This window comes from Molothrus aeneus, chromosome 5 (genome assembly GCF_037042795.1).
Source record: "Molothrus aeneus isolate 106 chromosome 5, BPBGC_Maene_1.0, whole genome shotgun sequence".
NCBI lineage: Eukaryota > Metazoa > Chordata > Aves > Passeriformes > Icteridae > Molothrus > Molothrus aeneus.
Window position 1 is genome coordinate 19,444,676 of NC_089650.1, and position 25,255 is coordinate 19,469,930.

Genomic DNA, 25,255 nt, shown 5'->3' on the forward strand with positions numbered 1-25,255 from the left:
TGCTTGTGCCCCTAGGACTGCTGAGAACTGCTTCTGCCTGGAGCAGCCTCTGTCTAAGCCTGAGAGGGTTTCAGCAATCAGGCTGCCGAGTGGTTTTTAATCTCGTTGAATTTAAGTTGTGTTCAGGCCCAACTCTTTCCCCGAGGTGGGAGAGGGTGCTCTCCCAGCAGGCCGCCCTGCTCCCCGGGAAGCGCCGGGCCTGGGGGCGCGGGAGCTTCCGCGGCGCGTGCGGGCCCCGCCCCCCGAGCCCCGCCCCGGGAGGCCCCGCCCGGCCCGGGCTGGCGGCGGCGGCGGCGGTGCTGGGAGCGGCCGCCCCGATGTCGGGTCCGCGGGGCGCCCTGCAAGCCTGGTGCCGCCGGCAGTGCGAGGGCTACCGCGGCGTGGAGATCCGCGACCTCAGCACCTCGTTCCGCGACGGACTGGCCTTCTGCGCCATCCTGCACCGCCACCGGCCCGACCTCCTGTGAGTGCAGGCCGCGCCTCGCCGCCGCTCGGACGGGGCGCCGCGGGGCCACGGCTGCCGCCCGCGGGCGCTGCTGGCAGGAGGAGCGGGGTCGCGGAGGTTTGGGGCGCGGGACCCCCGGGACCTCCCTTTCTGGAGGGGTTGGGTCGCCTGTGCTCAGGAGCGATCACGGGGGGACTCACGGGGGTTTGGGGGGATGGAGGAGCTGTGGGAAGCGGCTCCAGGCTGGCTGGCAGGGAAGCTCCCTGAGCGGGGACATGAGGGGCTCAGAGAGCGGATGTGTCTCTGTTGCGCTGATGTGCTGGTAGGGGATGCACTGAAGAAGATGCTGTCGAGAAATAGTTGGGTCCTGGGAATGAAGAATTCCACATTCCCAGGCAGTGCTGAAAGCCAGATTGTATGGAGCTCTGAGCATCTTGGTCCAGTGGAAGGTTTCCCTGCCCATGGCAGCAGGGTTGGAATTAGATGATCATTCAGGTCCCTTGCAAGCCAAACTATTCTATCACTCTGTGTTTCAGCAAACGACCTCCTGACCTGGTCCTGCAGACCTGTCAAGGTCAGGGTTAGCAGAAGTCATGCAATATAAGGGTGGTGAGAGCACGGAGGTGGACTAGGTCCATGTGCCCTAATGGGAGCGGTGCCTACCGGAGAAGAGACGTGGTGTTGGTATCTGGGTGTGGGGGTGTTTTGCCTCAGCAAGACGTGAGCTTTCACACTTCAGGAGGGCCAGAGGCCTGTCCTGCACAGGGACATTCCCAGAAGCAGCCACTCTGAAATCTGTAGAGGCCTGGACCAGGTTGCTGCTTGCATTTGCTTCTAGCTTGCTTTCTCTGGATGCCACAGTGAAAGAAGGAGGCAGCAAAAGCCAGCAGAGGTGTTGAGCCTCTCTAGCCTCCCCCAGCTTGGGTATCTCTGGGGGGGAATGTGATTTTCAGGAAGCAGACAGTGAGTTTGGGATTGCTTGGGGGCGCTGTGTCAGGCTGGAGAAACTGGCTGGGCCGCTGGAAGGAATCTGCCCCGACCTGCGCTGTAACCCTGTGTGCCCCGGTGGTGCTGGGAATCCGGCGCCCATCTGCTCTAATCCCTGGAGCCCTTGCAGGGCAGGTAGGCATCGCCCCAGCTCGCTGTGCCTGCGGCATGCACACACTCCTTGGCCTGCCCTAAAGCCGGCCAGGGTGGTGTGTCCGTCACGTTCTGCTCTGGGGTTGGTGGTTCTTCCTCTGAGGCTGCCCATACTGACCAAGTTCTCTTTCCTGAGCTGGCCTCAGGAACGCCTTTTGCCGTGACAGCAACCTCTGTCAGGCAGAGGGTTGGCCGTGACTCCACTGTGGAGCTGTGGTGTCCACGAGAGAGTGGAACAGGCCGGTGTCCTTACAAGCTAAAGCTGAGCAGGTAGGCTGGAAACTGAGCTGCTGCCTGCTGTGTTTCAGGTGGCTGCCCCAAAACCCTCAGCATGGTGTTCTGGAATGATTGAGAGCCAAGGCATACAGTGTCTTTGCATCAGTCTCTGGGTCTTGAAGGAGCTGTGTGGTCTTGTGTCCTGCAGCTCTTGGATGGTATGGCTCACTCTGACTAGCTAGAATGGAACCTCTGAAAATGGTCCCAGTGACAAGGCTGTTGGGTGGGAAGAGGCAAATTAAGGACAAGAACACGTGCAATTATTATATTTTTTTGTAAATGGCACAGCAGCTGGGAACTGAAAAGGAGAGGTTCAGTAAAAGCTTATGATAAACACCACTAAAACCACCTGATGGTTTCCCATGAACCATATTTGCCATCCATTAAGGCAGGGGCCACTGCTCTTAAGTTGTCAGTGGGCTTAAATCTGCTCCTGGCAGATGTCCTAACTATGTGCTTCACAGGTCCTGTGCACGAGCTGCATTGTAGAGACAAGGCCCAGGGCCTTACAAGGACATGGCATGTCGTAGAAGGATTTTCAGACCGTCAGGAGAGCAGCATCATTTCATCTGATTCCAGCTTCTTCAGCCTGTCCCAATTTGGAAGTGGGAAGATTGGATCAGAGGCAGTAAATCTCCTGACGGCAGAGGAAAAGTGGTTGCCCTTCTTTTCTTCTAAAGTGCTTTCAGTCAGTGCAGTAATGGGACTTGGCAGGGATCTGCAGTGCCTTTCTGACCTTGTGTGGTGTTCCTTTGTGCAGGGCTCTCCTGCCTGCGCAGGCAGCTGTGCTGCTCCCCAGGGCTGGAGTTCCTCTGAGCTCCACAGAACTGCCAGTTCCTCTGCTTCCCTGCTTCCTGCTGGCTTTTCCTGGGATTGCAGAGAGGAGGAATGGGCACATCCATAGGAGAGCTGAGCTGAAGCTCTTCTCTACCTGTGTGACACCACTCCTCTGCCACCCTGATTCCCTGGGCAATGCTGCTGTGGTGGCTGTCAGCCTATCCCAGTTTTCTGACCTTGCCTGGGTGCACCCCTGTTGTGCTGCTGTGCTGGGAGGGAGCACGCTGAGGAAGAGGCTGTCATGAAGGACCACATGGGTAAGTGAGACTGAGGACAGTTTTCTGCATGACTCCTGATTTGAACACAATCACCGTGGAATAAGGCAAATTGGCATCAGAGGGATGTGCTGCCCTGGAGAGCTTTGGAGCAGCTCCTGCAGAGCTCTTGGAAACACTATAGATTTGGGCTTTTTGAAAGAAGTAGACTGGAATTCCTCAGTGTCTGCTGAATTCAGCTAAAGGTGTCTTGAAGTGACCACCAAGAACGAGGTGCACACCGCCAGGACCTGTGTGTTGAACCATGCAGATACAAATCCCTGACTCCATTGTTGTAGGCACTTCACTTGGCTTTGTTACCTCGCTGTCTCAGTCAGGGAAATGGGAAACTTGGATTTAGCCTCTGTGCTGCTGGCTGTGTGATCTGGAGATGAGACATTTAATCTCTTCTCTTCCCTTTTCAGTTAAGCTGTCAACAGCCAGACCAACTTGACAGTGGACTGTGGGGATTAATGAGTTTGTTTGCTCAGTGCTCTAGAAATCTGAAGCATGAAATTAGTGTTTACAAGGCATTTGCTACAGATTAATGAAGCAAAGAGCATCTTTCAGCATCTCAAGCTGTACAGCCTCCCTGCCATGCAGGGAAGGATCTTCTCATTCAGGGGTTAGAAGAATAAAAGGAGTATGGCACATGCCTTTGGAGTGTTGGGAGAGATGGAGGCTTGAGGATAACAAGAGATGAGAGCTGTTTTAGAAATGCTGTTTTGTGTCCCTAGAGCCGTGGGTTTGGTTACAGGCAGGATCACAAATCTTGTTTGTTCCTTCCCATGTACTGCCTGCATTTCCCTGACAAGACCTGGAAAGCTGAATGGCTTATTATGTGGCACTGCCTTTAAGTGCTCATGGTTTATATTTGAGGAATCCAGGAATTTGCTCTGGTTTTAGCTGTACAGCACACCCTCCCCCCTTCCCTGGATCTGCTGTACTCCCTGGCAGCTGCCCTAAACCCTGGAGTGCTTAGTGGCTCTGCATGTATCTAATTAGGTAAGTGCTTGGGATGTTATTTGCATAGAAATATTACTCCACGATATGGTACAACACTGGGGTTTGCTGAGTCAAGGCAGTTGTTCAGCTGGGATAGCCAGAGTCTTGCCTGTCCTTACATCCAGTCCCTTGGATGAGTATGTTGGCAGGAGAGGAGCCTGAGCAGAGCTGGATGAAAGACTGCTGAGATCAGGGCAAGGAAATAATGTGACATGCAGCCACATGTCACAGAGCTGCGAGATGGAAAGTTCTGGGCTCGCTGCAGAGGAGTCAGTTTATAGAGGGGAAAGGGGTGTGTCTGGAGTGACTTTTCCCCATTCCTGAGAAGCCATGCTCCTTGCACATTGGTACTGGGAGCTTGCCTGGAGCCACAGGGATGGCACGTGACCAAATGGCATATGGGAGTGCTCATGTCAGGAGCAACACAGGTCAGTGTGGTCCTGTTTGGCTTATCAGAGAGGGAGCTGGAAAATGGAGAGGAACTGAATAAATTGATCCCTGTGACCATGTACTGATGGACTTCAATGTCTCAGATAAAGCTGAGTCTGCAATCCTACATTAATGGAAAAGAATCTTCTATTCCCTTGCTGCTTGGTAACCCCTCGATACCTCTTGAGCTTCACATCCTCTCTGCTGGCATCTGCTTTTCCTAATGGATTTGCCTTGGTATACTAAAACTAAAACAGCTTTGGTTTGCTGGGGCAGAGTGGAATGGACACGATGTTTTGTCTGTCAGAAAATACTCTCCCAGCCCAGCCCACCAAGGAGTCTTCGAGCTTCCAGCTACACCACTCCCATATCCTGAAAGCAAAGGCATTCAAAATGGAGGTCATGAATGTTTAGAGGGCAGTTGATATATAACTTTGCTGTCATTGCTTCTCCTCTGTTCCAAGTTGGCATTTTCTTTAAAAGGAAAAAAAATACTGCAAGGTTAAAGGACTTCTCTTGGCAAAAACAAAACAAAAACTTAGGGAAAAAACATCTCCCAGTGGAGACTAGTTATAATTATAAATATGGCAGTGGTTTTGACATTAAAGCATAGGCTGCAGCTGAAACTTTTGCTGACCAGCATGTAGAGAAGAAAAAGTTGTGGTATTTTGAGCAGTCTGAGCTGTGTACATGTATTCGCATGAGCTTTCAGGATGGTAACAGTGCTGAACATCCAGCTCACCTTTCTGTGTGTCTGCTGCATTTGCTCCTGCAGCAGTGAGTGGCTGCAGCTTCGTTTGTGAGGAAACGGCACCAGCAGCCTCTTGCTTTTGAAGGGAGGAAGTGTAATTTTCTGGTGGTGTAGGCAGCCGGGAAAACCTTCCTGAGCTCATCACAGACTTCCTCTGCAGCTTTGGGAAAGCTGCATGAGGGGCTTTGAGAAGGGGCTGGCTGCTCTGCTGTGTGGCACCAGGACAGGTTGTGTCGGTGTTCCAGGAAAAGGCAGTAAAATCCAGAGGAGGATGGAGAAAGGAGGTTCATGCAGCCCCTCTCTGCAGGTGTGTGGTGCCACCTCACCTGGATCCTGGACAGCACCTTCGGGATGGGGAATGCATTCCCTCCTCTAGTCTGAATTGTCCTTCTGTGTTGGTCTCCCAAGCTTTGGTCTCTGTGGTCCATTGGGGTGGCTTTGCTTGACCCTAGACCTCTCTGGAGCGCATCCTCCCCTGAATCCAGCTAGCAGGCACACCAGGCTGCTGCATGAGGAGATTTTGTAACAAAGCTGAGGTCCTTGGCAGGAAAGAGCTGTAAGCAGTGCAGCGTGATGCTGTTTTCACACGTTGTACCCACACGCACATGCAAAAGGCATAACTAACTCCTTCCTGTATTTCTCCCCCTCTTTTGAAAGCCTGCAGACTTCTCTATCTTTCTGCCCTCTGCTTCCCTGGTGAAGACAGCTAATCAGTCCCTGTGGCCATGTTGAACCCCCAAAGGGCTCCAGGGGAACAAGTGAAATGGGTTGGAACAAATGGATCCCCTGAGTTGGAGACTTCTGAGATTCCTCTGTGTGCCCTGAGCACCTTGCATTCAGCTCCAAGGGCTGCAGCTGAGGACTCTTTCTTGTGCACTGTGAATGTTTGGGGAAAAGCAAGGACAGAAGTGCAGTTGAAGATGTTCTGTGTCACCCCAGATTCCTTAAGGTGGTGCAGGGAGGTTTGTCTAAGGATCCTCATAGAGCCACCTGTATATGTCCCTTCTTTCTCTTGAGGTAAGGGATCTGTCTCCCCATCCACCACTGTTGTGCCAGTGGCCTTGGAAAAGCAAGTCTGGGGTCATGTCGTGCAGTGTTTGGTGCCGCAGTGTGTGGTGCTAATTGAGACATGGCCCTGGTGTTTCTGCAGCCTTTAATCTCCAGGGCAGAAGTGGGTAACGAGAGACAAGAATGACATTTTAATTTCCTGGTCACCACCCATTTGGGACTCGCTTTCTTTTTTTAATTGCAATTTCCCTTTGGTTTTCTGTCCCGTTACAGCCTGAAATCTGCTTTGCCAAGGCTTTGTTTATCTAGGGTCTTAGGTGTTGAGTTGTTGTAAGGTTGACTGTCCTTGGACTCTACATGTGATGGCATAGGGGCACTTTTCTTCTGCACTTCATGTGGCTATTTTGTGCTTTCTCATTTCAGAGACTTTGATTCTCTCTCCAAGGATGACGTCTATGAGAATAATCGCTTGGTAAGTTCCTGTTCTGCAGTGCACAGAAGGAAGAAATGGAGTGAGAATGACTTGATGGAGGTCATGTAGTGTGGGAGGAATTTGTGACAGTGCTGAGGATATAAGAAAAATCTGTGTTTGTAAGTAACAGGCAGGAGCTTCTCTGGAAACGAGGGAATCTGAAACATCAGCTTCCAGCCTGTTTATCCTAATGGTTGCCAAGACAACATCTCAGGTGAAGATTTGAATGGTGCAACATCTTCACTTCAGGTGTTCCAGATTTGCAGGCAATGGAAGCAGGAAGCTAGTTTTACTTCAGGCATCAGCAGAGAGAAAGGTCATGCTAGACCCTGGTCTGCAATGTTCCTTTCCTGCTTGGGACAGCTGGAGCCCATAGCAGAAGCAGGCAGTGTGGAATGGGGAGGTGCCCAGCCCCAGGGGCTAGTGGTAGGACAGAGCAGCAATAGCCCTGCTTTTTTTAAATGACAGAAAGACCTAGTGGCTGCAGGCTCCATCTGATAGTCTGTGGAGAAGCATGGCCCTTCACCTGCTACATACAAATATCTTAAGGGTGGATGTTGAGGATGAGGCCAGACTCTTCAGTGGTGCCCAGCAACAGGAGAAGGGGCAATGGGTACAAACTGAATTACAGGAATTCCTCAGCTGAATATGAGGAAAAACATTTTTTTACTGTGAGGGTGACAGAGGACTGGACTAGGCTGTCCAGAGAGGAAGTGGAGTCTCTTGCTCTGGGAATATTTAAACCCCAACTGGATGTGATTTTGTGCCACCTTCTTTAGCAGGGGTTTGAACTAGGTGATGTCTGAGGTCTCTTTCAACCCCAGCCATTCTGTAATTCTGTGATTTGGGATTTACAGGATTAGGGCTGTCCAGCTGTGTCCTGGCACGTCCTTTCCTACACCAGTTGGCCCCTTTCAGTCATTAGCAGCTTTTTCCATTCAAGACCCATGCAATGGGTATCTTGTCCTATTAGAGACCTCTCAGGTGGGATCTCTCTTCTCTCCTTGCTCCTTGCAGCCTTGTGTTTAGTAAGACTCAGTCTGGACAACTGACTTAAAGCCAGGCTGAGCAAAGCAGGATGTCCATGGGGGGCACTTTTATGCCCCTAATTACTGCAAATATCTATTTTCTTTTGTTTCTCCATTACTTTCCTTTATAACTCACACCCTGCACAGCACCTTATGCCCCAGAGACTAGGCACCTTCAGTCTTTACCCACACCCAGTACCTTTACCTGTGCACCTGGTACCTCACCATTCAGTGCCCAAACCACTCTCATCTCTTCCTGACTTATTTTTCCTCAGTCCCTGCCATAGTCTTGCACCCCTGTGCCTGGGAGACCACTGGGGGTATGCTGCCCTTGGCTCAGCAGAGGGATGGCCAGTGTAGAGACAGTAATCCACACATACTGACAAGTGGGAAACTCTCCAACAGATTTTTTTTCTCTTCCATTCCTTCCTTTTGTAGCTGCGTTTGCAGTTGGAGGAGATGGGTGCTTCTTATCACAGTGTCCTTGTTTCTGCTTACTCAGACACAGAAAAGTACTGGAAGTACTGGCTTGTGCATGGCAGGGTACTGGATGTGGAGCTGGGATGGCTCTGCTGATTGTGGGAGGGGAAGGTGAGGCACCCCAGAGCATGAAAGGATGAGCAGTCAGTGTTTCTGTGGGGTGAGCATTTGGGGTGGCTGGGGACACTGCTCAGTAGAGCTCAGTGTCACTGGAAGTACCTGCCAGCCCTTGGCCCTTTGTGGTGCCAGCCAAGACTCTGCCAGTTCTTGCATGAGGGCACTGCTGGTTGAGCTGAAAAAACACTGGGTTTTTTTCAGTGAAAACTTGAAGGGAACCTTGCTTCTGTTGCTTCTTTTTTTAGTCAAGCAGCATGTCTGGAAGCCTCTGTCCATTAGGGATGCCATAGGCTCAGTATTTAACCTCCCTTGTGGTTCTTCCAATTTGATATTTCTTTTACTTTTCATGAAGCATCAGTTTTCTTCCCTTAGTGCCTCTTGTTCCTGCAGGCCTTTGAGCTGGCAGAGCGGGAGCTGGGCATCCCAGCCCTGCTGGATCCCAATGACATGGTCTCCATGAAGGTGCCCGACTGCCTCAGCATCATGACTTATGTGTCTCAGTACTACAACCATTTCAACAACCCCAGTCAAGGTGAGTGTCCTCCCACCCCTCAGGCTTCCAGTTTGTCCCTGTTTGAGTACAGGAAACCCAGCACAGCCTTGTGCTTCCTCCTTCCTGTGGCAATGGGGAGCTGTGTTTGTGGGGAAGGGGAGAGGAGCAGGTGGTACCTGCCTCTCCTGCATCTTGCTGGTGCCCCTGAGGAGGGCCTGGAAGAGAGAGTGCGGTGGGGTGAGGTTTCACAGGAGGTGTGGGATGATGTAATAGCTCAGGCTGTGGAAAAAGAAACGCCTTTCTCCTCCCTCTGCACTGCATTCCTGCCAACTTGGGTTGGGCCACCACCCCTGATGCTCATCAAAACTCTTTGTGATCTGCTCTAACCCACTAAAATAGGAGAAAGCTAAGTAGGAGCCCATCTCCCACAGCTAATCTTTATGACATGGGTACATGTAAAGTGACTGGAGGACATAGGGAGTGGAGCCAGGCTGGAATGTTTCAAATCAGCTCATCTGTCCCTGCAGCTGCGGCCTGAGCTGAGTGCTTTGAGACAGCTCTTCCCAGGCATCCTTTGGCTGGGTGGAGATGAGAGCTCCATGTCTCCCCTATTTCAGTAGCCACAACATGAGATAAATCTCTTCCACTTGTATATGCTTCTCCAGGGATGCTGGTCTCCCAGACAAGGAATCCTGCTGGGGACTGTTGTGTGAGCTCCAGCCCTGACAGCAAGAGATGCTTCACAGACATGCTGACAGCCTGGAAGCCCTGGAGCCCAGTGGGTCACCACAATACATCAGCAGCTGCCCCAGCTGCTCTGGGCTTTGAGCGTTGCTTAGGGAGGCAATTACAAGGAAGCCAAGTAACACGTGATGAGTAAATAAAATCACAGTGAGAGGCTGGCATCCCTGGGCCACAGAAGGGGATCCAGAGCAGGCCAGGCGCTCTGGCAGCCTCACAGCTGACCCATTATTAGATTGTGTTTGTCTCTTCCACCTAAAATAAGCACTGAAGTTTTGGGAGAGGCAGGTCTCATCCTATGTCACAAGGCTGGATGATTTTATTTTTTTTCCCCTCCCCTTCCCGCACATGGGTGGTGTGAGTCACCGCTGCTCTCCACGCCTGATCCTCCTTCCCTCTTGCCTCCAGCCAGCGTCCCTCCGCCTATGAAGCGACCAACTGCTGCCTCCTCTCCTTCTCTGCTGTCCCACAAGACCCCTGTGGCTGCAGCTGAGAGTCCTTCAGCACCACAGGTACCTGATTTCTTGGTAAAGTTTCCAAGACAGCCTGAGGCAGTGGTACCCCTTGTGCTGCGGGTGAGGAGATGGGGAAAAGCCTGTCACAGAGCCATGTAGGGGCCTGTCTGTGTATTTTGGGAGGGGTGTTTGGGATTTTGTTTCCTTGTGGGATCCAGCTGAGACTGATTTTTCTCTGAGTCTGTGGACTGTAATTTGTCCATAGCAGACAAGAGGTTGGGCAGATTAGTGCTGGGTGTCCTTCCTATGTGGGGATAACCCTGTACATGAGGAAAGAGCAGGAGTGTGGAACTAGAAGGGCAGAAAAGATGCCTTTTATTTCAGTTTTTAGCAGTTGTCTGGGATAGGACCTTTTTCAATATTTCACAGGATCCTGGTGCATGGGGTATAGATAAGTCCCTTCCACCTTAGACCTTTAGCTGTAGATACGGCCAAGGCACCTTTGGAAGTGGCCCCTTCTAATTTGGGAAGAGGCAGCCTGCCTATGCCTGGGCTTGAGGGCAGCTGTTCTGTGCATTGTCAGCCCCTGAGGTCAGGCCCTGAGCCGTGGGCCTTGCCCAGAGAGCAGCTGCTGTGGAGAATGCGTGCTCTGGGGAGCAGGCTGTGGCCCCGTGCTGAGCTCCTGTGCTGTGTCCCAGGAGGAGGCCCCCTCGGAGCAGCGGCCCCAGCGCAGCGCGCTCAGCAGCACCTGCGCAGCCTGCCAGCAGCACGTCCACCTGGTGCAGCGCTACCTGGCCGAGGGCAAGCTCTACCACCGCCAGTGCTTCAGGTAGGTCGTGGCCAGGCCAGCTGGGGCAGCCTCTCCTCGGCACACGGGGCCTGCTGCACCCCATCTTTGAGTGTCTGCATCCCTGGGCAGCATGGAACATGAACAACAGTGCTTGAAATGAGAGTGAAGATGTTCCATTTGCCTGCCAGCCCCCTGTCCCAGAGGTCTGACTAGCCCCTTGTGTCCCTGTGCTCCATTCCTGTCCTGCTCCCTGCCTCCCTTGCTGACTTGTGCTCTCCCACTTCATTTACTTGGAATCCCAGCCTCTTGAGCTTCTCCCACCTCCATAAAAAAGGATGCTCTACCTCTTTGCCACCTGCCTACTCAGGACCACCCCCCATCCCCTTCCATTGAGGTCTAAGCCATGACATCATCCTACAGACCTCCTTCCACCTACACTCCACATCCTCAACTGGATATACAGGCTTCCATGCTGCCTGGGTGGTGCTGAGCTCCCAGGGAGCATGTGGAGAGCTGCAGACTCTTAACAAACTGAGCAATGAGCAGCTCTCTGGTTACTTCCTGAGTACAGGTCCTTACCTGCAGCACCTGTGAAATCATTTCACTCTGCTTTCCCTGCTGTGATGATGAAGAAATGAGATCTCTCCCATGGGCCACAGGACAAGGGTTGGCATCTGGTCAGAAACATGGAGCCACTGGGTAGATGTGGGAGGCCTCATTCACCTGCCTAAGCTAGTTGGCAATGTGCTGTAGAAACAGTGTCACAGGAGGGCAGCTGAGCTGAGGTCCATCAGGCTTCCCATCTGCAGCTGGGACGAAAGCAGGAGTTTTGGGGTTCAGGTGCAACCTGCACTGTCCTCATGGGCCAGGAAAAGGAGAGGTGCCATGTCTGCCGTGGCACAGCTCATAGCCCTTCAGACTGAGCAGGGAGATCCCTGTAATTTAATCCCAAATATTTTGCCTCCTGATTTGTTTTCTTGTCTATTTTCTGTTTCGTTTGTTTGGTTTTTTTTGTTTTTTTTTTCCTGTGCTGATTCATGGACAGTATTTGGTCAGAAATGTCCTGTGGCAGTGGTTCCTGTGGGCTGATGGAGATAAACCCAAAGCAAACCACTTTCTCCCCTTGTCTGAGCTTTCCACCTACTCATTTCATCCTACCCCTTCTCTCTAGAGTCCCTCTGCACTCCATTTTAAAGGAAATCCCTGTCAACTGGATGCCCAGAGCAGAATTCCTTGCCAAAATTATCTGCTGGCAGTGTAGGGCAGCCAGCTGCTGCAAGCACCAGGTATTCAGACAAGAAGGAACAAGCTTGGTTTTCATGGGAGTGCTTGATCAGCCCCTTGCCTTTGGCTGTCTTTCATGTATGCTATCCACCTCTCTTCCCAGGTGGAGAAGGACTGACTTGCTTGCCAGTGTTTGTGCCATCACGCTTGTGCCTGGAGGGATTCATTAGGAAGCATTCAGAGGCTCAGTGGGGGAAGAGTGGATGATCCAGGGAGATGTGGCAGACAGCAAAGGACAGGGAAGCTATTAGCTCAATTTCAACAGGCAAGGCAGAGTGTAAGAATGGCCCTGCTGCCTAAGGCCCTTGTCCTTCCAGCCAAATGCTGTGGCCCAGCTGGATGCCATGGTCAGCATTACTGAGGCTGAGCATGAGACCAGGCCAGGCTCGTGTGTTCCTTCTCCTGAATACTCTGGAAGCCTCCAATGCAGGAATTTCCCGAATAGAAAGTGATGTAATTTTATTTAATAATCAGCATTGGGGACCGGTTGTTTTTACAAACAAATGTGTATGATGGCTCTTTAATGTGCCAGGACCCTTGGCCCCTGCAAGGCAGCCCGTAGCCTCCCTGTGCCAGTTCTGAACCAGTTGCTCCCTAATTCCAGTTGATTCACTGTTTCATGTCTGTGAATGGTTGATCCCTCTCCCCATTCCAAATGTGGAAACCACACCATATCCCAATACCAACTGTCACCCTTGCACATCTGTTAAATCTTTTCTGAGATGAAGGAAGAACTGAAATGTGTGCAGTATTTGAGCTCTGAACTTGCCATGGCTTCCTACAGTGGCCTGCTTACATTTCTCTACTTATTTTCTGAATTACTTCCCCAAGGGCACTCTAGGATTTAATAGCAGAGGTAAGAACTAACTCCGTGTCCCTACAAGGGTCTTCCAGGTGTGTTGCCTTCTGTGAAGGGCAGGATGGCATCCCCCATCTCATGGTGCTCTCTCTTCTCCTTGGCAGGTGTAAGGAATGCTCCAGCACGCTGCTCCCAGGGTCATACAAGCCTGGGTCAGAGGCAGGGACTTTTGTCTGCACGCAGCATCGTGGTAAATTTGCCGTGAGTGGGAAGGCAGAGAGGAGACCCAGCCTAGACCGACAGTCACCAGAGCTAAGAACTGAGACTGGGGCTGACAGCATGGGAGAGAGTGCCCTCCCGGCAGGAGCAGAGGTGGGGAAGGATGATGCTGACTCCCAGGAGAGTGTGGCAGAGACCTCTACGCCTGCAGAGGGCCTTGCTGGCCCGGCAGAGAAGGACAGCACAGCCAGTAAAGCAGAGACACCGACAGCCCCTGCTCATGCTGGCAGTGGGGCACCTGTCTCCCAAACTCCCCCCAGGCCTCCAATCCCCAGCAAGCCTGCAGGGCTCACCCAGGACAAAGCCAGCTCGCTGGATGGACGGCTCAGAGACCCACGTCCCACCCCAGCCCCAAGGAAGGCCACCGATGCGTCTGCCCTGTCCCCTCCAGCCTCCCACCCTGTCCCCCGGCCCAGGTCCACTCTGCAGGGCGAGGGCAGCGAGTGTGGGCCTGGCATGGTGAATGGTAAGAGGGCAGGATGGTGGCAGGGGTTACCCTCCACATCCTCGGTGGCTGAGGTGCTTGACTGCAGGTTGGCTGAGTTCCCTTCCTTCTCTGCAGCCTGACACTCTTTTGCCTCCAAATAAATCTTGGGCTCAGACACCAGGTCTTTGGTTGTCAACAATTGCCAGCCATCCCCATAGCAAGGAGAGCAGAACTAATTTTCCTGCCTGTCTGCTCCCTTGTACTTCTCCAGAGCTCTTCAAAGGCAGCAAGACAGTGTGGAGGGAAGTTGGTAGAGCTGGAGGAGTTTGCGGGTGTGGGAGCAGAGGGGCATGTCAGTTCTCCAGGTGCAGCTCCCAGGGAGAAGTGGGGAGAAAAAGGCAAAGGGGATGTTTGCAGTTAGCTGGCTGCATCGACTGTGGGAGAAGTGCCATGGGGTCTTCAGTGAGTGGGAATAGCCACCTTCCTGTGGGAAGGTATCTAAGGTGCCTCATGTTGGTTTAACCTCTTTCTTCATGTCCTTTTGGTGTTGTGACAGTCTGACTATGTCTTTCTAGGTCGGGTACCTGAAACCAGCCCCCCAGTCCCAAAACCTCGAGGGAGACCCTGCTCCTCTGATCGGTACGTCCCTCTGCTTGCAGATCACCTGAGAACTCCATAGCAAGGCGGGGCTGTGGGGACAGCACAGCTGTGCTCTTCTCTCTCACCTCCATCAGCTCCTGCTCTTAGGAGCATGTAGGCTTTGACCAGGTTCCTTTTGCAATAGGAGCTAGCCCAGCATGGTCAGACCAACAGTGTTCATCCATACCTCCCAGGCATTTTATTGTAAAGAGTTTGAGAGCTTCAGAAAGGTGTTTCTGTGGCACAGGCAGATTGCCAAATGTCTTCTGAAATGGCCCTGCGTGTGGGTGCTGAGAAGGTGACATTTGTCTGCCTTGTGGAGGGTTTGTCCTGGGAAAGGTGGGAAGACTAGCTATGCCCGTAAAGCTCAGCCTTTACCACTGCTTAGCAGATGGAGGCTGTAATATTTAGACACCAAAACACTGGGCCCAGCAGGCAAGTCAGGCAGGCTGTGTTTCCCTAAGGCCTGTGGGTTTGCCCACAGAAAATGAGACACTGTGTCTGGGGAAGCCTAGGGCCATCCTTGGATGAGAAAGCTCCTTCTGCATGGGAGACATCCTGCTCCATCTTTCCTTTCCCCCAAGGGCAAAGTCTCTCTCCAGTGCCTTGCCACCCCACCTTGTCTCTGCCATCTTGATTTCTCTTTCTCTTCTGCCAGTGGTGGAGCTACTGCAAGAGCCAAGGACCCACCATGGATGGCCTTAGTGCAAGCAGAGCCCAAGAAGAAGCCAGCTCCCCCTCCCCCAGGCAACAGCCATGAGACTCCAAGTAGGACTTCAGAGGAGGAGGATGGGGAGGAGGTGGGGAAAGCCAGGAGTGAGGAGAGCAGGTCTGATACCACAGAGCCCAAACCGTACAACCCCTTTGAGGAAGAGGATGAGGAGGAAGTGGAAAGTGCTGATACCCAAAAGAGCACCCCTGAGCAGGAGCAGAGTGAGACTGCTGCCAAACCTCTCCACCCCTGGTATGGCATCACTCCTACCAGCAGTCCAAGGGCAAAGAAGCGGCCAGCTCCACGAGCCCCCAATGCTTCCCCGCTAGGTGAGCTTCCTCCCGCTCCTTTATCCCTCCTCTGCAGTCTCTGTGTATCCCCTTGGAGGTTCCCCCTTCCCAGGTGCCTCTGCATCACCCTGGCAGGCCAAGCCTTTATGCTGTGATGGTTGCATTAGTTTGCATTAGCCATGTCCTCTCTACCCACTGGAGCACAGCATCTGCAGGCAAGATTTTACGCTGACCCTTGTGTCCAGTGTATGCCACCCTCCCCTTCTGTCCTGGCTGTCTCTTCATTCCTCCCTGAGCTCTCCCTTTGCTTTGCAGCCCACCACCCCATCTCCAGGTTGTCACACTCTGAGCCATCATCCTCCACCCCATCTCCAGCCCTCAGCCTCGAGAGCATCAACTCTGAGAGTTCAGCCAAGGTGCTGGGAGACACCGATGAGGCCTCAGTGCCCAAAAGCTCCTCTGAGCCCACTGTGCACGTGCCAGCAGCCGCCAAGAGTTCCAGCGCTGATGTACCGCTGGCCAGCGTCTCCTCCGGGGAAAGCCCTGCTGTCCCAGCCAGCCTCTCCACCAACTCCCCCTTCTCCTCCTCCAGTGAGCTGGCCAGCCTCAGTGGGGAGACACAGCCCAGCACCCTGCACAACAGCAGGAGCATCTCCACTGGCAGCCTAAAGACCAGCCCCAGCCGGCTGCCCCCCAAGCCTCCAGCTGGGGCTAGCCCTACACCAATCCTCTTGGCTTCAGATGGGGGTGCTGGGAGTCCCAAGACATCTTCCTCACCCAAACCACAGCTGAAGGTGAGATGATGACCTTCTCCCCATCCAGATCACAAGGTTTTTCTTCCCCATCCATCACTCGGTCACAGGGGATCTGTGGGTCCAGGCTTGCCCCTTTGCTTGATGTGTGACCCCCTGAAAGCAAACTTCAGGCCTGTGTCAAATAGTGGCTCTGCTTTACTCTGCCTACCCCGTGTGCTAGAGAAGAGGCAGGATGTCATGTAGTCTGAGCAAATAGGAAGGGAACCGTGAAGGAAAATATTTCAGCATGCTTGTGAGAGAGAGGCTGGGAAACTGATGTCAAACAGGAGCACAGCTATTTTTTTGACTAGGTGCTTGTGGAGATGAGTGTTGTGTTCCTCCTTTAGGAGGCTGTGGGGCAGGACAAATGCTAGCACTGCCCTGTCTATTCATTGCTACCTGTTGGGATCACTTCCCTTCCCTGGATGCTCATGTATCTGCTTTTGTCTGCCCTCTCCAGTCTTCCTGCAAAGAGAACCCATTCAATCGAAAGCCATCGCCTGCTGCCTCCCCCTCAGCAAAGAAACCGCCCAAGGGCTCCAAGCCTGTGCGTCCTCCTGCACCAGGCCACGGCTTCCCACTGATCAAACGCAAGGTAAAAGGGCCCTGGGGAGCGAGGAGGGAAAAGCCGGCTCTGTGCTATCCCCCAGGGCTGCAGCAGTCCGCAGGCACCCTGCTGAGGCATGTGTGGGCAGGGATTACAGCAGGTGGCTGGGGCTGGGGAGGAGGGGGTGTAGGCAACACCTTGTTCATGAAAGCACAGTCACCTTCCTTTGCTCCAGAGTGGGGTGGGATTTCAGATCCACACTTCGATGGAATATTCTGTTGTCCCTCTGCCCCTGCTAGTGTTGACCAATCTCTGGATTACCCCTGGAAACTGGAGTCTGGTGGTAATGAAAGTGTCTGATTTATGGTTTGGCAGGTGCAGACAGATCAGTACATCCCTGAGGAAGACATCTATGGGGAGATGGATGCCATTGAGCATCAGCTGGATGAGCTGGAGCACCGTGGGGTGGCCTTGGAGGAAAAACTGCGCAGTGCTGAGAATGGTATGTGGGTTGGGCTGTCTGTGGGTGTGGGGCAGGACAGATCCTAGGGCTGCCCTCTCTCCAGTCGAGGAAATAGCAACAGTAACTTCTTCCCTGCTGATGCTGGGGTTGAAAGAGCACAAGAGGCTGTGCTGGCCTCCAAGATTAGTCACAACCTTACCCTGAACATGGAGATGTCCCTAGAAAGGAAACAGGTGGGAGAAGAGATAGGGTCTCTCTGAGCCTCAGAAATAGCCTGAGGTTGGGTTGGCTCCAGCCCAGTGCCTCTCCCCTGGCTAGGCAGAGCCCAGCCTGTTGCAGGGTGATGGGATCCACCAGGGCTGGGAATGGCTCTGAACTGCCCCTTTGCTTGGCAGACAACCCTGAGGACAACCTGCTTGTGGACTGGTTCAAACTCATCCATGAGAAGCACATGCTGGTGCGCCACGAGTCGGAGCTCATCTACATGTAAGTGTGTGCAGGCGTGTGGAGAGGCACTGACGCTTTCTTGGGGCCCTTTCTCAGCCCTCCTGAAATGGTGCTTCCAGGGGAGATCCTGACCTGGCCTTGCCTAAAAAGGGAGGGAGTAAGGGCAAGCAAATCTGTCCAGATGTGCTGAGACCTGACCCACAGTGTGTCACCAGAGCCTCTGCAGCAGCTACCCCAGGAAGGCCTTGAGCAGTCAGAGCTGGTCCTTACTGGTCCTTGGTTCCCTGGCTATACAGGGCAAGATCAGCATCTTGATGGTTCTTTCCAAGCTCACCCTGTACTTTCGGATGACGTTCCACCTCTCTGGAGCTTTGCAGTGCTTCCCAATATTTCCCCCTTCCTTTGCAGCTTCAAGCAGCAGAACCTGGAGCAGCGGCAGTCAGATGTGGAGTATGAGCTGCGGTGCCTCCTCAACAAGCCAGGTAAAGCACCACTCTGGGTATGCTTGCCCCTTTTTTCATAGAACCATAGACTATATTGAGTTGGAAAGGACCCACAAGGATCATTTTTCCCCTGGGCATCATCTCCCCTCTCTCTAGGTGGATCTCAGGTGAAGAGAGGCAGATCTGTAGGGATGCTAGTGCAATCAGCTGGCTCTAGAGGCTCTGTCCTATCTCAATATATGTCCCAGTCTTGTGCAGGGATGTGCTCTTGTTGTCCCCAGGGAATGCCACATGCAGGGCTCTGTCCCCATAGCACTGCTAGCCCAACTGGCCCTGTAACACGGCAGGGTAGAGGGGATTGTGCTGGAGATCTCTGCCCCAAAGCCCTGAATTTCAGTGCTCCTTCAGCCATCTAACTGCTTGTCCTTCCCTGGGGTTTGGCTGGGTAGAGAAGGACTGGACCGATGAGGACCGAGGGAGGGAGAAGGTGCTGATGCAGGAGCTGGTGACCATCATTGAGCAAAGGAACGCCATTGTGAACTGCCTGGACGAGGACCGGCAGAGGTGAGTGAGGAATGGGGTGAGCTGGGGGAGAGGGGAGAAGCACAGCCTGTCTGACTCAGTGCCACATGAGTGCTTTGTGGGGGTGTCTCAAGATGTCCATGTTGCTGATGTCCTTCCCAGGCTTCCCAATCCTTGTCTCTTTGAATGCTTTGTGTGGGAAAGACAGGACAGCATGTGCAGCCTGAGGGATTTATCCTGCTGGTTGCAAATGCTCACAAGACAGTGATGGATCTGCCCCTCTATGGCTTCTAAGTAGGAGGCTCTCTAGCCTTAAACAATACAGCAGCTGTTTTCAGGGCTGAATTCCTGACCTCTTTCCCATTCTTTCTTTCAGAGAAGAGGAGGAGGATAAAATGTTGGAAGCCATGATTAAAAGAAAAGGTAAGAAACAAATGCTTTTTGGAGTGATGTTTTCACTGCTGACCCCAGTAAGGGGCAGCACGAGCCATTTGTGATATTGTATGCAGGAGAGATTGAATCTATTCTGTATAGACTGGGGAGACTTTCCTGTAGGGCCAATAATGTTAGAGGCACAGTTGTTCTGCACACCTCTGTTATCAGAGAAAGTGTGCATGCAGTGGAGGGCTTTGATTCATGGCTGTCACCCTTGCTTATTGTCATGAGTGTGTCTGTACAACTATTGACATCCCACAGTAACAACCTCCCTTTGCAACCCCAGAATTTCACAAGGAGACGGAGGCAGAGAGCAAGAAGAAAGGCAAATTCAAGCCCATGAAGGTGCTTAAGCTGCTGGGCAACAAGCACGACTCCAAGAGCAAGTCACCCAAGGAGAAAAGCTAGAGCAGGGGAACACCATCAGTGGGAGGGAACCCTGACTCGCCTCTCCCTGGCCCTGGCTCGCCTCTTCCCCTGCTCCCTCCCCAGGCACCTGAGCTGCTGCCCCAGGGAGATGCCAGCCCTCAGCCCAGAGTGGGTGAGAATGACCAAAGCCCTCCTCTTCCCAGGCTGTAGGGGAGCATGGCCATACCCTCTGTGAAGCCTTGTTAACAAAGTGGGGAGAAGACGGATTTGCTTTTCAGATACGTTACCCAATTGTGTGCTCCTGTCAATAACTGAGTTATTGACAAGCAAAGGAATTTTGTATTTGAGGGAAAACTTGCACTAACTGCACACTGTCCCTTCTCCCGCTCTAACTGTGACAGTTCCACGTGCCTCTGACTTCTGCCAGGAGGGGACTGGGCCTCCCTGTCCCTCCCTGCCTACCCACTCTTGTCCCTTTTCTGTTCCATTTTTAACTTCAGGAGAAAACTGACATTAGAATCAGGATCCTTTGGGTTTTACTGGCCTAAACTAAAAGGTTAAGAAAATACTCCTGCATCACAAGGCTCTAGAGCCATAGCCAAAAAAACAACTGGTGCCCTATTTATTTTGAGCCATCCCCTCCCTTGAGCGCCAGGGTGGGTGGCTCTGTCCCAAGGCTGAGAGGACCCAAGGGGATGGCGTGCAGCTGCTAGGATGTAGCTCACATGCCCTACTCAGGAACCCCACTGCTGCTAAACACTGCTGACTCTGCTGCCTTCCTGGGGAGGGAGAACCTGTTCCTTTTCCAGGCAAGGGCAGAAAAGCTCAAGACAGACTGAGTGCTGGTGAGGGGCACCGAGCTTGTGTCCCTGCTCACCAGTGCCACCCTTGAGCGGCAGGGGAGAGAGGCGCGGTCACAACTGACCTTTACCCAGCTTCAGTTGTGTATACTTTAAAAGTGTGCAGATGTGGCTGGTTGTTTTTTACACCTCCTTTACTAGATGAATTCAAACCTATCCTAAAACTTTAAACCTCTTATTTTATTTGTCATGTGTGTGCGTGTGTGTACATCAGAGGAGGGAATGTGGGGGGCAGTGTTTTTCCAACCATCCCTTCTTCCTTCCATTTTTGTTTCCTGCCTTCACTTCCAAGATGATAAGTTATTTATTGAATTATTGGATCAGTCTCAATGAGAGTTTCATGGGTGTTTGGTTGGTCAGCTGTTCATCATGCCTTCTCATTAGCAAATTAGACATAACCAGCCCTGAGCCATCTGCTGCAGTCTCTTCTAAAAACCCAACAGGCTTTAGCCAAAATGCTCTTGGAGCAGTGCCTTGCAGGGTGGCTGGTGTAGCATTCTGGAGAGGGATCCTCATTTCCCAAAACCAGAGGGACCTGAACCTCTCCTCAATCCCAGCATGGCCCCCGTGGCTGGGAGCTGGCCAGCTCAGCCCTGTGCTGGTAATGCCATCTCACCCTTGCCATACCCAGCAGGCTGATGAGGAACAGTGGTAGGGGAGGGGAGATCCCAAAGCACAACTCTTCTCCAAGGAGAAACAAATCTGCTTTAGAGCCTGCTGCCACATCACTGTTGCCAAAGGCCACTGGGATCACTGCAGCCTGACACCCCTTGGCCCTGTGCCTGGCCAGAAGTTTGATTTGTAAATTATACTGTACTAACCCCATGACTTCCATTCACCTGAACAGAAATAAAAGAAACATTGGATTAAAAAAATGATTGTGGATTAGGTTTCTGATTCCTTTGTGCACTTGTGCTGTCCCAGGGCCAGGGCATGTTGCCTGGCTTTGGAAAGTGGCTGAGTATTGCTAAGAAGCAGAGGATGAGATCTTAAGGAAATTGGAAACTGGAGGTTATGCTGGGATTTCCACAGGAAAAGTTGGACATCATGCTTCAGCCTGCTGGAGGACAGAGGGGCGGGTATTTATGAGGTGAGCAAACAGCCATTTCCAGTCTCTGTGGGAATAGAGTGGCTATTCTGCATACCATGCTTTCAGGAACCAAAAAAATCACAGCAAAGAGCAGCAGGCACTGGGGTGAAATCCCCTGTCCCTGCTTGGCACAGCTGTGTTCTGAGCCCCTGCCCACTGGGCTGCCACCAGAGGTTTGCTGATGCTGCAGGTCATAGTCACAGTGACCTGCCACAGTCACGTGCAGCAATGCCAAGGGCTTGTGATTGCACAAGGCTGTGCAGATGCATTTCCTCCAGAGGCATTCCTGGAGTTACAGGGCCAGGAGCCAGCAGGTTACAGGTGTGGTGGCAGTGTGTGTTACCATCATGCTGTCACGAGAAACTTCCATCTCTGGGTAGATGGGAAGGAATGACATTTCTATGGATGGATTGCTCTACTCTGAGGCACTGCAGAGGAAAAAGAAGGCTCTGCTTTGTCATGTTTTGGGAGCCGTTGCTCTGTGTTTTCATGTCTTTAATATTATTGAGCAAGAAGGGATCCAGTGTGTGGGAAGGATTTACAACTTCTGTCGCTGTGTATGTACAAATTGGTCCTGCCTTCTAGTTTCAGGCAACAGATGGTGCTGCCCCCTCTTTGGAAACAGACAGGGACCAGCGTCCGATGCCCAGAGTCTGGGAAGAATAGCTGGGAACAAATTGCACCTGTGTTTTGCCCTTGGCTTAGTCTTGGAGATTGGATTTGTTCCCAACAGGGAAGGCTTTTGTCATGATATTTCTCATTTCCTCACTTCTTTTCTTGTCAATGATCTCCATCTCATGCAATTTCTGCAAAGTAGAAAGAGGGAGAGCTGAGCAGGGAGAAAGCCAGCAGCTTTTTTTTTCTTCTCTTGCCAATCTCAAGAATAAAAACTCTGTTTCCCTGATTAAGTTACATGCAGAGATGGAAAGAAAGCTGGAAAACAGCTATCCACCATTCCCCAAATTCATGCCTGAGCTGTGCCATGAAAGGAAACAGCTCTTTGCCCCCTTCCCTGCTCAGATACTGGAAAAGACTCTGCTTTATGATCCCCGATACACAGGATTCCCTCCATGCACTGTTCAGCCAAGGCCCTTGCATACCTGTGAGATTTCAGTGAGGATGATCCCTTGATACTTCTTACCCTGTCCTAGAGCTTCCATCTCTGTCAGGAATTCCCTCCTCTCTTGAATTTCATTCCTCACTGGTGGATAAGAGAAAAAACTGTGGACACAGCATCCAGCCAAAAGGCAAGAAACCATGTTTCTGTCTAGATCTGAACCCCCCCCCCCCATTTCCTGGTTCTGCTTGAACAGCAGTCCCATCAAGGCAGGGTGATATCTGCTGTAACACTCACCTTGCACAACCTGTCATCACAATACCTCAGCAGTCCCTTACATAATGGGAAATGTTCCCTCTGCCCAACTTCTTACCACTCCCTGACTCCCAGGAACACTAGTTTTGTAGTTTTCTTTATGTAGACAATTCTCTTTTGCTTGTGGGCAATTTAACCAGTCTGTGGATGGAGACAGAACCTGCTGGTGAGGTTCATTAGTTGATATGCATCACCCAGTGACTGCAACCATCCAAGACCAGGCATGGATCATCAGCTGCCGCTTTGCAGCACAAACCTGCAGCCAGCTGATCCAAATCCTGTCACAGATGTGTCAAGGACAACATTCAGCCTGTGACAAGTGTTGGAGGCTACCAAGCACGTGTAAACTCAGCTGCCCTGGCTCCCTGCAGCAGGGATTACCCCTTCTGTACACATGATTCTAGCAATGCCCATCTTTGTGCTGCCCTGGCTGGCAAAGGGCTGGCAGGGCTATACACATACACTGAAGATTCAAGCACAGAGAGGTATTAGGCAGGGTTTTGCTATCCCAGTATACACTGCAGGCCAAAGTCTTTCATTGCTTCAAATTCTGCTCGATATTCAGGTTTTGCTAGTATAACAGCTGTGATCCTGGAGTGGAACAGCCCAAACTGTGGTCAGGGTAACAAGCAACCTGGTCTGTGTTGAGTCATGCTTGCTGGGAAAAGGACCAGCAGTACCTGAGCCTGCTTCCCAGGTATCCCTGCACATCCCATGGCTATTCCCCTGCCAGCAGGGTGCATTTTGTGTGGGCAGCCCAGAGAGCCATCTGCCAGCAAACCTGAGCGGTATAAGCTCTGTGAGGATGGCTGGATCAGAGTGTCACAGCAGCGAGTCCTTTCTCTTGGAAACTGGCCTTTGTGGCTCCTCCTGTCATTGGTTTCAGGTTACTGGCAACACAGCCTGCCACCCCAGCCCCAGGAGGGAGCTGGCTTCCCAGGCTTCCTGCCTGCCACCCCAGCCCTAGGAGGGAGCTGGCTTCTCAGGCTTCCTGCCTGCCACCCCAGCCCTAGGAGGGAGCTGGCTTCTCAGGCTTCCTGCCTGCCACCCCAGCCCTAGGAGGGAGCTGGCTTCTCAGGCTTCCTGCCTGCCACCCCAGCCCTAGGAGGGAGCTGGCTTCCCAGGCTTTCTGGCTGCCTCCCTCCTGGGGACATGCAGACGTACACTCCTCAAACCGGTCAGGCTCAGCTATCTCCTCTTCTTTTTTCCGAACAAACACCTGCTCCACCTTGTCCTCCACCTCATCCTTCCCTAATGCTAAGATCTTCTGAAGTCTTCTCTTCTCCTTTTCCAAATCTCCTGTGAATGCCAAAGGAAAAAAACATTATTATGAGCATGTCTCCTCATGGAGGAGCCTGACCACACTGCTTCCCTGCTAAGTGTGCCAGAGGGAGTGTTTCATTAATGTCAGTCCATCCCTGGACTGTGTGCAAGCACCTTGTACACAGGTGTACAGAGCCCACCAAACCAACACCAGAGGTGTGGTTCACATTTATGTGCTAGAAAATGATGTAGTGCTCCATTCTTACTCAAGGACAGTGCAGGTCCCTATCACCTGCCACCCCCCAGCTGGCAGGCAGAAGTCAGTGAGAACTTGCAGCAGATGTTCCCTCAGAGATCCATTTCTGAAGCGTCTTTGCAGACTGAGGGCGTGAGGACGTGGAGCAATTCAGATACACTGCCACTGCTGGGATTGAGGCAGGGGAGGGACAGAAGGGGAAGAGAGGCTCCAGGCATCACCGTGTATTTATTAGCAATGTTTGCTGACTTACTTGTGGGCTGTGGCTTGAATTTCTCTCGGGTGTAGGCATCTCCTGCCTGGCAGACCTTGGCAGGTCGGAGAAGCGGTCTAGCTGGAAGCCTGCCCGGCTGACAGGCTGCTGCGTGGGGAACAGGCACTGGCTGTTGGCTGGATGGGGGGAATCTCTGAAGGGGCAGGGCATCTCCGCCTGGGGGACGAACCAAAAATAACAGCAAATCAGGCAGCGGGGACTCTGAATGGATGGCTCCGGGCCATTGCCAGCAGATCTACCTGTTGATCTATAGCAGCATCACAAACGAAGACCCCAGTGCCCCAGATGTCTCACTCTGGTCATTGGGCACGGCAGACTGCGGTTCAAGTCACACCGCGTCGCCTTGTTTCCTAGCTTACCCGTGGGGACAGCTCACCCCGTTTGTCCCCATGTGTCAGCAGCTGCTGTGCTGCTGCTTTAAAGCACTCGCCCATCCGAGCAGGCTGTGGGCGAATGCCGAGATGCTAAAGCTCCTCCCCACAGCCCAGCAGCGGGCAGGAGAGCCAGGGGGCCTCACTCACGTGTCACATACGCCATCAGGTATCGCTTCTGGGAATGCGTCATCTGCAACTCCTCCATCATCCCTGAAAAACACAACATGCCGATTAAGAGGCATCCGAGCCGGGCTGGGGAGCCCGCCCTAGGGTCCCCTCCCCTCACAACCCCAGCCCGAAGGGGAAGATGCGGGTTTGGGAGACTCCAGCTGGGGTGGGACCGCGGTAGGACGCTCTGCCTCAGGGAGAGGCACGGTGCGCGGAACCCCGGCGCCGCGAGCAGCTGAGCCCGGCCCCGGCCCGCTCCGCCGTTACCTCTCACTAACTCCCGCGTGCCTGTGCTGTACCGGGCCGGCCTGCCCGCCGCCGAGACCCCGCCGCGGCCCGGGATCCCCGCCGCCTCCATCGCGACGGCGGCGACCGGGCGGGCCGGGGGAAGCGGCGGCGGTCGCCACGGCAACGGCACAGGATCACT

At 52.8% G+C, this 25,255-nt stretch overlaps 2 protein-coding genes across 2 annotated transcripts; one reads left to right on the forward strand and one right to left on the reverse strand.

Moving 5' to 3' along the window:
- The first annotated feature begins 294 nt into the window (after positions 1–294).
- On the forward strand, positions 295–20,909 carry MICALL1 (MICAL like 1). The gene is made up of 16 exons (XM_066551030.1): positions 295–463; positions 6,569–6,617; positions 8,633–8,774; positions 9,885–9,988; positions 10,630–10,760; positions 12,969–13,549; positions 14,086–14,149; positions 14,808–15,190; positions 15,467–15,945; positions 16,406–16,540; positions 16,868–16,994; positions 17,351–17,441; positions 17,811–17,884; positions 18,295–18,409; positions 18,744–18,790; positions 19,089–20,909. The coding sequence occupies exons 1-16, from the start codon at positions 318–320 to the stop codon at positions 19,208–19,210; spliced, it is 2,790 nt and encodes a 929-aa protein (XP_066407127.1). The 5' UTR covers positions 295–317; the 3' UTR covers positions 19,211–20,909.
- A 674-nt stretch (positions 20,910–21,583) lies between these two features.
- Positions 21,584–25,227, reverse strand: C5H22orf23 (chromosome 5 C22orf23 homolog). Its single transcript, XM_066551031.1, has 6 exons — positions 25,096–25,227; positions 24,808–24,870; positions 24,266–24,442; positions 23,658–23,792; positions 22,222–22,322; positions 21,584–21,927 (listed from the first exon to the last, which is right to left on the reverse strand). Exons 1-6 carry the CDS (start codon positions 25,184–25,186, stop codon positions 21,823–21,825), a joined length of 672 nt encoding a protein of 223 aa, XP_066407128.1. The 5' UTR covers positions 25,187–25,227; the 3' UTR covers positions 21,584–21,822.
- Between the last annotated feature and the right edge of the window lie 28 nt (positions 25,228–25,255).

Excerpts from the sequence above, each read along its gene's own strand:
- MICALL1 (XM_066551030.1), top strand. The coding sequence starts at position 318 with ATGTCGGGTCCGCGGGGCGCCCTGCAAGCCTGGTGCCGCCGGCAGTGC. Across the intron at positions 15,191-15,466 it reads CCCCAATGCTTCCCCGCTAG|CCCACCACCCCATCTCCAGG; the intron begins GTGAGCTTCCTC and ends TTTGCTTTGCAG. Across the intron at positions 17,885-18,294 it reads GTGCCTCCTCAACAAGCCAG|AGAAGGACTGGACCGATGAG; the intron begins GTAAAGCACCAC and ends TTGGCTGGGTAG.
- C5H22orf23 (XM_066551031.1), bottom strand. The coding sequence starts at position 25,186 with ATGGAGGCGGCGGGGATCCCGGGCCGCGGCGGGGTCTCGGCGGCGGGC. Across the intron at positions 24,871-25,095 it reads CACGCGGGAGTTAGTGAGAG|GGATGATGGAGGAGTTGCAG; the intron begins GTAACGGCGGAG and ends TGTGTTTTTCAG. Across the intron at positions 21,928-22,221 it reads TCCTCACTGAAATCTCACAG|AAATTGCATGAGATGGAGAT; the intron begins GTATGCAAGGGC and ends TCTACTTTGCAG.